Source organism: Mugil cephalus, chromosome 1 (assembly GCF_022458985.1).
Source record: "Mugil cephalus isolate CIBA_MC_2020 chromosome 1, CIBA_Mcephalus_1.1, whole genome shotgun sequence".
Taxonomy (NCBI): domain Eukaryota; kingdom Metazoa; phylum Chordata; class Actinopteri; order Mugiliformes; family Mugilidae; genus Mugil; species Mugil cephalus.
In genome coordinates, this window is record NC_061770.1 from 42,985,344 (window position 1) to 42,997,718 (window position 12,375).

The following is a 12,375-nucleotide window of genomic DNA, read 5'->3' on the forward strand; positions in this document are numbered from 1 at the left end:
TGCAGCCATCGACTCTGTTGACACAAGCTGTGAGTGTTAATGTTTTCCGTGACAGTACATCTAAAGGTCTGACGGGCTGTATACAACATATTTCCATTCTGATGCTTTAACCAGATGATGCCATGGGAAAAGTGGTAAATTTGTGGCTAATGTGTGGAATATGTAGCTAAATATGGCCACGCTCAGGAATGTCGACGTGGTTGTGTTTCAGATGTGCTACGACAGCTGTACAATTTACAAGTGGCACTCAAATTTACAACAGTTTAAACATCGATAGCCAGCTACTGCTCACATTTGTAATGCTAATCTTTGCGTCAGTTTCCCTGCACTGAATGAAGAAAACTTTTTTCATTTTAGCGTTTAGATTATTAAATGGCTGTGGTAGAGTAATATTTAAAGGCGGCATCACTAATTGAGACTGTTGGTATTGGCCAAATAAACCCTCCACTACCTGCAGAAGCTCAGCAGTCTAACTTCACGTAAGCCCATCGTCAAGGCAATGACAACACAACGTGTGATGTGACTAATGATGCCTTAAGGTCAAACTTTGTGGTCACAAAGTACGAGGCATTCAAGATGACATGAACCATCTTGAGTTTTTGCTAGGCAGTTGTTGGTTTACAGAATCTGTTTGTATCTCTGTATTTGTGTTTTATGTCAACAACTTAATAATAAGTATATACAGTACATTCTAGGGCTGCGCAATTCTGGAAAAAATGGGATTTTTTTGCTTGAGATCACGATTCTTTGGCAGGATTTTTTTTACAAAATGTTTAATGCACTGATAAACTTTAACAACACAAAAACATTCAAATGGTCATTCAAGTAATCAAACATTGAGTCAGCGGCAGTGCTGCCTTTACAGGAGCTTGAAAAACTCTGGGAAGAAATGGGAGCATTTCTTATTGATGGCGCTCATGAAATAAAATGCTTATGAATCGTTGTTTCAAAATGAGATCACGTGTATGTGTGAATCGAGATCGCGATTTTTTAACGATTTATCATGCAGACCTACTAGGTACAACCGGTACATCGCTTCATCTGCCTCTCTTCTTACCCTGATGCCCCATCAAATCTGGACTCATCAGACCACATAACTTTCTTCCATTGCTCCAGAGTCCAATCGTTACGCTCTCTTGCAAACTGAAGCCTTTTTTTCTGGTTAGCCTCACTTATTAGTGGTTTTCTTAAGACTACACAGCTGTTCGCTGTTCCCTTTGTATTGTATGTGTGGAAATGCTCTTACTTTCACTATTAATCATAACCTTGAGTTCTGCTGTTGTTTTCCCTCAATTTGATTTCACCAAACGCTTAAGTGACCACCAATCACAAGCAATCAGGATTTTTTCCTTGAACACGATGGTTCCCCACTGTCGTTCCAGTTTTTAATAGTGCGTTGGACAGTTCTTAACCCAGTTTTAGTACTTAATGCAAGAAATGCAGAGCTGGGACGCCTAATGCCGCCAGCTAATTCCTCTGCTTGGTGCATACCAATGATTTGACCCTTCTCAAACAGACTAATATCTTTTCCACGACCACAGGATATGTCCTTCGACATGGTTGTTTAAGAAATGAGAAGCTGCTCATTGTATTAGTTGGGGTCAAATAACTTGTATCCAGCTGAGAGATAATCGCCTGTGCAGAAATTAGCCAAATAAGTCCAGGAATTTTTTATTTTATTTTTTATTTTTTTGGCCAGTCATTGTAAAGGCAGCAGGAGTAGCTAGAGTTTGAGAAATGGCCACAGAAAGTGAATCAGCTGCAGGTCATCTCTCAAATTCTTCTTATGTTACTGAGGGTGTCAGTCAAGCTGACCTCATAAATGTGTCACTTAAAAGTAATTTCAAGCAGTCATTTTCTGGGGCGCCTCGATTTCACTCACAGCAGACCAGACCTTTTTGACTGTCATACTCCTCTGTCCCCACCTTCTCTCTTCACTGCCGCTATCGAGTACATGAAAAAACTATCAAGCATATATGGAGAAGCAATTGTTTCAATCTGTCTGAAAATGACACTGTCTGCCAGGGAGCTCGTAATATGCATTTACTCGTACAACTTCTGCAATTATCGGACGTGTAGGTCTATTATGTGGAGGTATGAGTGCATTTGCATATGTGGAATAAGAAGAAATCCTTTGGAACAAAGAGCAACTTTTATAGCAGCATCTTAATGAGGAGTCCCACGTGTAGTTTGGGACACAAACCAACTTGAGTAGATCTTGATTGTGGCCGAGTAACAGATAAACAAGTAAGTGAACAGTGAAGTTGAAATTCAAAATTAAATTATGTTGGAAAGTGGCGTTTATTAATTGTACAGAACAGCATGAGTGGTGAATATCAGATGAGTCACTTCAAAGTATGGAACTAACAAAATAATCCCGGAGCACTGGAGGTTCCTCAAAGACTTGCTTCAAACTAGTTTCCCATAAAATTCAAGGTGGACAACAGCTGTAAAGACATGAGGGGGTTCACAGAAAGCACACTCGGATGGATGCCGCACTACGTCATCCCTTCTCTGGCATTGCTTGTATACTCACAATCTCCACTTCAACTTTACCTCTTTTTCTGCCTTCTCCTCCACAACTCCAGGTACGGAGGGCTCTCTGTTGGAGAAACCAACTCCCAAGTCCGTCTGACTGACACAGAAATCGAAGCTGCATTCAGGGACCTGAAAGACCTTTTCAGTTCATTTCAGGTATGTACTAAATATTGATATTCACAGGGCCAGACCTGTTGATATCACTGAATTACATGCACCTCTTTCAGGGAGCAGAAAGATTGTAAACTATGGTAGAAGGTCAAGAGTTGTAATCTTGGAGCATAGCACAGGGGTGTTTACAAAGACTCAAGTAGACTTACCATTTGTTTATCTGCAGTACACAGATATGAAACAGTTTGACCTCGACTTTGCTCGGTTATCTTTAAAAAAAAAAGGGTAATTTTGGCTCATAACAATTTCCATACCCTTACTGTATATAGAAATAAGACATGATGATATACTGACCCTAATCGTTGGCTGATATGGATAGGCCAGGAATATCTTGCAGAAATGATTACACAAGGATTTGTGGGCCAAGTTTTCATTTATTTTATTTTGCACAAAGGTGTCTTCTCAAATAATATTGGAGCATGTGTCCTGTGATCCTGTGATGGGTCCAGGCTAGTCTTGTTCTATAAGAAGTGATGTTTGATACCACTGATTTTCTTTCCAATCTGATACTGAGTAAAATTCCTGCTATTATCAGCGATACTTTTTGCAAATACACCCTAATGTGTGTGGTAAACCTAATAAAGCAGTGTATTTCAAATCATTACTTAGAATACAAGACATCAGAGTAACTTATTTATTTTAATCCTGGAGTCGTGGCCTCAGATACTATATAGCCAAGCTAATGCAACAAAAGAAGAAAAAAAAATGCCAAGGACGGAAATGAAAACTTGCTGTGTTGTGGTTTAAGGCTTGTTGTGTTGCCAAAACTCCGTAGTTTATTTACTTTCTCTGTGTTCCTGTTAATGATATGGATCACCTCCAATGACCGAAGTATCAAAAGTATCAATTTCGTTTTGAGGGTCAATTTTAGGGCATAAAGATCTGGTATGGAAGGTATCAATATTTCAGTATGGATCTGCACATCACTATCTGTGAGTGAACCGTTGCTCCGCTCCTGTGTTGCTGAATGTGTGCAATAGATTCATGTTAATGTGTATTTAAAGACATTTTGAATATTGAAAAATTGTCTAATCGCGACCCCCTGCAGTACCTCCACACCCCCCATTGAAGACCTCTGCCTTCAAATGCTTGATGGATTCCCAAAGACATTGATAGTGTCCAGAGAATAAACCCTTAAGACTTGGTTTGGAGCCATTCCATGAAATTACATTCATTTATAATTGACACTTTTTCATAAAGTTGACTTATCATTAGACTTCAAGGCTAATGATATCACCATCAGTCCCAGGCGTAGTTTGCCTTTATTGCCAATTAGATCATTTTAGCATGCCAACTGGAATGATGCATGGTGGCGTTTCACTTTGCTCAAAGCAACTTTGTGGAATTAAAAATAAATATATATTTTTTAAATCTCTTTGTTTAACAAGTTGTTTGGTTAGTTCTGAAATGTTGAAACTACTGGTGAATTCTCGCATTCATGTTGACCAGAGGATAAACCCTGACAACCTTCTATAGTCATTTCAGGGAAACTTATCAAAAACATTGCCCTTTTTTATTCCTATCTTTTATAGGTGGGGTTTGTTAACCTCCTGATACCTAAGCTTTTATTTGGTCTGCTTTTTTAATTTCTCCACAGTATTTGGGATCAGTAGGATCAAAAATATATAAAAACTAAGCATCATCTTTGAACAGGAAGTAGTAGTTTTTGAAAGAAAAACAATGTCCTCATATGTGGACACTGGTATTGTATCATTATTTATATTATAATTTATATTATAAAGAAGTCATCAAAGTGTAAAACACAACATGCACACAACAATGAAGTCCCAACATCCTCAGAGTACTTGCTAATTAGCGACGTTGTAGCTTCTTGCTATTGATAAAATTTGTAAGTCATATTAAATTAGAAAAGTTAATAAGCCTTAAAAAAATAAGTTTTAACCTTTGCAACCACTAGATCAAAGACTAAATCACCAACTAATGAGGACAATGGGTTTAAATGAAGCAGCAGAATAAGCTGCAATAAAACCTAAAACTTTGTGTCCCCATATGAGGACGCAGGGTCTTGGGAGGTTAATGGCCTAATGTTAGCATGCTAACTAGTTAAATTAACTTTAGCTTTTGTCCTTCCGTAATTTTTAAACACATGCCTGTTTATCTATATAAATCTATCTATCTTTGACTCATCAGTACTGTGACTTTTATCAAACATTTTTTTTTTCTCCAGTATAGGCTACACCGTTGAGCTGCACTTGTTCTGAATTGCCTCCGAGTGAGCGGCTCCTAATTGGAGCGTCCGCGTTCTTTGTCCACACAGCTTTGTATCTCGGATACAGAACTTGTTATTTGTAGTGGACTTTTGGACCCCGCTGGATTCTTGAACAATTGAGGGAGAAGTCTGAATTCAAAAGATGGAGGACGTTGAGATTCTTCACATCCATTTTGTCGAGTGGCCATGGCAACAGGCTATGATTCACTGGGCGCTGCTCTGAATAAATCGAGAAATCTGGGACTCCAGAGAGCAAGAGCGCACACGCTCGCGAGCGGCCCTGCGAACCTTTTCATTCTTACTTTTGCTGAACTCCTTGTTATTGCTCAACCACTTCAGTCAATTCGATTCATGAATATATATCCATACGCTATTACTCAAGCACACTGTTTCTGAACTTCCTGCCAACGCGCTACTCGTCAGCCTCCCCGTGTCTCTCTCCATCTCTCTCGCAGCCTTTCTCCTGCAATCACGCAGCCTCTCATTAACATTTCAGAATTTCGGACGTTCAAACTGCTTTGAGATCAGCACATTGCTTTGCCCTCGGGCGAATCCGGTCTCATCTCTGCCCGAGCTCCCTTCTCTGTCTCCCGGATCTCGACGCTAATGTAACTTTAATTCGAGCAGCAGCGATGATGTAACCCTAATGGCCGGGCATTAGCCGGCCTAGCTCTGCATTCCTTGTTATTAAAGTGCTACGCCGTCCTTGGGAAATGTCTGGCTCTGTGCTGCGACTCCTCACCAGGCGTTGTGGTGTGAGACGGTAACTGGAAGTAGTGTGTTTTTCTCCTCCTGAGCCACCTGCGCCGACCGGGAGGTGGGCTTTGATATTTCTCTTTAATCACATTCCTTGCAGGTACAAATAGAGTTCTCTGTGGCAAGAAGTGATGGGAGCGATGAGAAAGGGAAAGCTCATGGGCATCTCAAATGGCACACTGCATAATCTAGATAATATTAATGTCACGCTGATCCTGAAATGGAATAAACCCTTAATTTAATAAAGTATAAAATCCTCTCCCTGGCAGGTTTTTCATACGCGGACACGTATTAACGCACTGTCACACGGACCGTGTGAGCCCTGAACTGTGCGCGGCGCGTCGGAATCCTGGCCAAAAAAAAGTCTCCGCGCACTCGAGTGGTTTTATTGCTGTGTCGTGAGCCGTGCCACCGACAGGTCCGCCGGCCAAACCATCCTTGTCATTGTCCTTGAGCGGGGAGGAGTTTGTCAAGGATTAGACCCGGGCAGCTGCTGGCCCACTTCTCATCTCGTTTCAGCCGCTGCTAATCCTCAGAAAGGCTGCCTATTGGAGCTGCCTGTCACCGCTTGGCACAATTCAAACCACGGTGAAGTTAAAAAAAAAAAAAACACACAAATCACAGTAAATATCCTCTTTTGTTTTTTTTGTTTTTTTTTTATTTTTTGCCAGAGTACGCGTTACATCAGAGAATAGGTGTCCCTGCCCGATGCATGAATAGGTAATGAGTTGGAACAGACGGGGTGTTATTTACCACAAATACTCCTGTCAGCGTAGATGCCGTTGGTGTTTTTTCACCTTCTCTTCCACTCTGATGATACGGAGGGAGATGAAGAGTTCACGCTGCGTTGCTGAAGTGATGTGTAAACATTTTGTTATGCCAAAGCAGCAGCCTGGATCGATGGTAGGGCAAAAAAATAAATAAATAAATAAAATAAATTTGTATACAGTCTTGAAATGTGTCCAAATTTCCTTACAATGTCACATTGTAGTGTGGGTTTGCAAAGGATTGTGGGATAGAAAGATTAAGGTAACTGTCTCAGCGGCGGCTGCAGATATCTCTGTTTTTCTTTTTCCTCTTTCCTCTCTCTCTCTCTCTCTGCAAGTACTTGCACCTGAGCACACTCCTGCATTCTTGGGATGTCTTTCTTGATTTTTCTCCTCTTACCCCCCCCCCCCCGCACACCCGCCTCCCTCCCCAGTTGTCACCCGCACTTTACCTCCGCAGACCTTCTCCTCGCCGCGCAGCCACTCTTCCCCCCACTATTCCACTCGCCTCCTCTGCTGCAGCCCCTCTGATGAAGGCAGAGAGTCCAACGGGAGGTCCATTTGCATTTATATCACACGTGTAATGTGCTCAGTACTCTTACGGCCGGGCCGAACAGCATGGCGTCAACATGACACTTTGGAGATCGCACGCCTGTCATCTGGAGCCCTCATCCCAAGGCTCATTTCACATGAAACATGAGCGGAAGGGGAGCGGATTTTAATGCAACCTGTCCAGTCTAGCGTCTCTCTCCCATTTTCGTCTCCTCACCTCACCCTAAAAACCAGACTGACGCTCCCCGAAAAAAAAAATACTTTCTCTGCTCTTATCTCCCCTTCCCGTCTGCGCGGAAACGCTTCCCGCTCCAGTCACGCCACTTAAGAACATTAAGTAATTAGGCGATTTCTGTTAACTGTGAATCTTTGTCTCGTGCTCCCTCCCGCCTCTCATGATTTTAATTGTTTCACGCTATTTAATAAAACAAAACTGTCACCAAAAATGAAAAAAAAAAAAAAAAGAAGAAGAAAAAAGTAGAGTAAGACGAGGACACATTTTTTTTTTTCCTCAAGTCTGGGGAAAATAAGTGGCGCAGCACACCCAGACGCTCTCCGGTGGTCTTAATTCTCGTCTCCCTCTCTGCCTCTTGTTTTGCATTTCAAAGAGTGGTGGTTTTCCAAGTGTGTCCAATTAAGTCTTCTTGTTTTCTTCCTCTTCATTAGGATAATGTGACTGATCAGATTTTCCAGAGCGCCGAGACGCTGCTGAAGAAGCTGGGAACCATGGACAACGTCAAGGTATTTTAGTAATTTGTCGGCCGAAGATAAGTCTAATGACTTGCACAGGTGAAATGAGCCGGGTGCGGTTTTTTGGTTTTTGGGGAGGAAGTGTGGTGATTAAGAGGAAACGAGTCAAGGGTCAATGCTAAAATCTCAAATTCATCTTTTTTTTTTTACTTTTTTACTCATGATGATGAATTGTGGCTGCAGCCTGGTAATTAATGTTTTTCTAGCGTCAGAAAAGTCAGAAACAGAGAGTAGTAGTGGCACTCTGCATCAAGAGCAGCTTCATTAGTAAGACTCATTCGTGACATGACCTCAGCGTTTTATTCAAAACCCAGAGTTTCAAGCCATTGTGCAACCTTGAGCTTTCCAAGCAGAAATAAATAAATAAATGTTTCCACATTTTTTTTTCCCTTCATAATGAATTAACGGGCTGCCTCAGAATAAGTTAATATACATGTGTGTGTAATGTTGAAGTTGATGTCTTATTGAGATATTTCACACTTCTCAGAGTAGAATGAAGATGTAACTTGCCATTTCTTAACTTCAACTCATTTGCAGTTTATTAGGTACACAAGTAAACAAGGTGCCCTCTTGTGTAACGTGGTGCTGCACTAAATCATCACGAAAGTTATGGCATTCAGGAAAAACAAAACAAAACTGAAAGAGCTGTTTATTGGACTGTTTTCATTTGGGAGGTTGTGGTTTGCAGAGGCACCGCTTGTCAACACGCAAGGCGGGAGACTGCTTTGGGCCCTGGGCTGGGAAACTTTCAACTTCAGTTTCATTGTGTTTAGTATTGAATGACAATATGAGACCTGCCTAAGGGGCAAACACCCGACACAACCCTGCACACTCAAGTCAAATATGACAGTGGTGCCCGATAGAAAAAAAAACAAAAGGGGAAAAAAGAACATGCTAAATGGCTCACTGAATGCTGATAGTTTAATTCAATCCAATTCAATTTTATTTAATTTATGTGGCATCGATAACAATGTAAATTGTCTCAAGACGCTTTACAAAAACTGACCTGAAACCTCCAGAGAGAGCCTAAAAGTGAAAAACTCCCTTTTAACAGAAAGGAAACTTGAGCAGCTCACATGGACAGACTGATCTGACTAACCCTAACCTAACCCTAAGGACAGCCGAGCAGGAGAAACAAGATAAACAACCATCTGTCATAGATACATCGGCCTGAAAGAAACACGTAGAATCTAATAATACGAGATATAGCTGATGATCTTATGTGACAGTTAGAGAGTATAAGAGGAATCATGGGCAGGTTGGAGAATTCTTCATCCAGGTAGGAGTGGACAACTGCAGGGCATCATGAACAACAGATGAAGTTTGGAACTCCACAGGTCTGATACACAGCAGACTCCAGGCTCACGCAATGATAGAGGGGGAGCGGAGGGGAACGAGGGAGAAATTATAAGAGATTAGAGGACAGGATATTGGTGCCAGAGAAGAGAAAGTAGGGTTACAGTAGCAGCCAAGGCCTGTAAGAGCATAACTAAGGGATGGTTTAGTCCAGCCCTAACTATAAGCTTTGTCAAAAAGGAAAGTCTCAAGTCCAACCTTAAAAGTAAAGACGGCGTCCGCCTCCCGAGTCCAAACTGGGAGCTGGTTCCATAGGAGAGAAGCCTGATAACTCAAGGCTCTACCTCCCATTCTACTTTTAGAAACTCTAGTAACCACAAGTAGACCTGCACTTTGAGATCTTAGTGATCTGTTGGGACAATATGGTTCTATGAGGTCTTTCATATATGATGGAGCTAGGCCTTTCAAGGCCTTGTATGTAAGGAGGAGCATTTTAAATTCAATTCTAGATTTTATAGGGAGCCAATGAAGAGAAGCTAATACTGGAGTAATATGATCTCTCTTGCTAATCCCTGTCAGTGCGCTTGCCACAGCGTTTTGAATCAATTGGAGGTTTTTTAAGGAGCTATTTGGAGCCAGACAGTAACGAGTTACAATAATCCAGCCTGGAAGACACAAATGCACAAACTACTTTTTCACCATCACTGACAGGATGTTCCTAATTTTGACAATATAACAGTGTAAACCAAAGCAGTCCTGGCCATCTGCTTTATGTGAGTATTAAAAGACATATCCTGGTCCAATATAAGGTTTTTCACAGTAGCACTGGAGGCCATGGTAATGCCATCCAAAGAAACCAGGTGATTAGATAATGAATCTCTGACATGTTTAGAGCCAAATATAGTGACTTCTGTTTTGTCTGAGTTTAAAAATAGAAAATTACAGGTCATCCAAGCCGTTATGTCTTTAAGGCTTGGAAGGAGTTTAACCAGCTGATTAGTTTCATCTGGTTTCATGGATAAATATAGCTGGGTGCAGTATTCAGCCTCGACCATGGAGGAAAAACAACCGAATGAACAAACTTCCACTAGCATCACGTTCTTTCTTTGACAGTCTTTCAAGTCTTGAGTGGAACAGACTCTAGAAAGGGTTTGTAGTGCTATTGAACTGCATTGTATTGTACTGACAAGTGTTTCTATTATTTTGACAACTCCATCTTAGTCAGCGGGCTCGGATACATAACAGAAGCAGCTCAGTGTTTAGTGACACCGCACCGTTATGTTAGCATGCATTCATTTTCCCTAGTGCACCTAATGAACTGTCTGGTGCCTGTGCTCTTCACCCTCTCCAATACATCAATAGAACGCAACTGCGTTTTGGCTGCAGACTTTTATGGTGACAGAGAACATATATGACGCAGACAATGATACTCATCTCTTTTTCTTGCGAGAACAGAGGAAACGAGGGACGCCGACAGACACAAAGGATCCGTGCGCATCTGTGCGCGCGTGTGCTCAGATTCCCCCACATCCTCCTCTGTGATGCGGCGCTATGTTAGGCTGACACTCAAACACCATCCCCTCTTAATTAGCGCTGCGCCATCAGCAGGGAGTCCTCTCTCTTTCAGCCATTCTTGTTTTTTTTTGTTTTTTTTTTGTGTGCGCCCCGGCAGCCGCAGACTCCGAGAATCGCTTTTGTTAAAAGGGCTTTTTTTTTCTCCCTGCTTCCAGCGCGCTGTGTCACATGGGGATTGGGCAGCCAGTGCAGACCCTTATTTCCCATTAAACCAAAGAGCAATGTTTATCTGCTCAATTGCTTATTTTTATGGAATATCTGTGTTCCCCCAGAAATGTTTTCGAGATAATTTGACCTCTCTCCTCAGAGTGCCTTTTGTTCGGTGGCTGTCTCTCCTCTCAGGGAGAGAAAGTTGCAAAATGCAGAACAGAAAATATGTATGGGAGTGATCAGCTGTATAATATTGGTGCACTGTGCCGTGCATCTCATTGTATCTTTCATATAAGTGCATTACTCATAAGCTTTTCTCCTTTCCCCGTATTGTGCTAAAGAAAAGAGTTTATATCCTACTGATGTGTGCTCTGTCTGCCATATTGGTCATATATATATATATATATATATATATATATACATCTTAAGAGCCCTTGAATACCTGGAATCCTCCCAGCCGCTGAGTCACACCTAGCAGACACACTCACCGATTGTCCTTTCATTCATGTTTGGCTTTCTTTGCTGCTAGCTTGCTAGCAAGACCAAAGACATTGCCTTTTACTGAGAGCATAAAAGAAGCATAAAAGAAGTTGTGACTTGGAACAATTTATTCCTAAAGTTAACAATATTTATGTTTTTTTTTTTTTATTCTATTCATCACCTCCCTGTTAAAATCTAACATTATTCAAAACATAAAAATAAATAAATACTGATTATCAGGTTGCACGGTGTTGTTGCTAGGAGACATCTGGAGCGACCGCAAAGCCTCCACACGCTGTTTCTCAGCGCCGGTGTTTTGTCTCTTCCCGCGGCAGGTGTGGTTCTACAACCAGGCGTGGCACGGCGTGGTGTCCTTCCTCAGCGTGGCAAACAACGGCATCCTGAGGGGAAGTCTGCCGGCGGGACGGGATCCGCGCCAGTACGGCATCGCCACGTCCAGCCACCCCCTCAACCTCACCAAGGAGCAGCTCTCCTACGTGGCTGTGTGAGTCCGCAAGAAAGTTCTGCAGAGTTTGCATGTTTGCTTCCCGCCCCCCGGGTTTTCGGACGCACTCCAACAAATATGCGGTTTGGGTTAAATGGTGGCTCCAGATTGGCCATAGCTGTGAATGTGGCTGGTTGGTTGTTAGCCCTGTGATTAACTGGCCAACTGTCCGGGGTGTCCCCTTGCCCAGTGTCATCTGGCTCCAGCCAATGCAGATGGATAGGATGTAACAGTGTACTGTATTCTGCCAACCTCACCTACGACTCCCTGACCAAGGGCCTGATTTACTAAGATCCCAAATAAGAGGAGCTAAATCACGTGTGCCAGCTTATAGATTGCGCACGTTCTTAGTTTGATCTACTAAAAGGGTGTGCGCCATTGACAACAGGCGCAAAAGCCATGGAATTGGAGTCACAGCAGAGAAATGTTAACCCTTCAATACCTAAACATCTACCCTCGCATTAAAAATAAAAGCTTGCGGCATTTGAATTACCATAACTCACTTTGTAAAAAATTCTAAGTGTGGCTGATAACTGGGAAGTTTCACCTTCTGGGGAAAAGAAGAGCTGCCATTACAGTAATTATGGTGCACCGGTGCTGTCGGT

General features: G+C 42.1%; 1 protein-coding gene across 2 annotated transcripts in view; it reads left to right on the forward strand.

Annotated features, from left to right (window-relative positions):
• LOC125012690 (phospholipid-transporting ATPase ABCA1-like) overlaps positions 1–12,375 on the forward strand; it is a 172,047-nt gene that overhangs the window by 106,088 nt on the left and 53,584 nt on the right. For both annotated transcript variants that reach the window (XM_047592784.1, XM_047592790.1), the window contains exons 34-36: positions 2,589–2,694; positions 7,681–7,755; positions 11,601–11,770. In XM_047592784.1, coding sequence (XP_047448740.1) covers positions 2,589–2,694; positions 7,681–7,755; positions 11,601–11,770 — 351 coding nt within the window. The remainder of the gene's footprint in view (positions 1–2,588; positions 2,695–7,680; positions 7,756–11,600; positions 11,771–12,375) is intronic.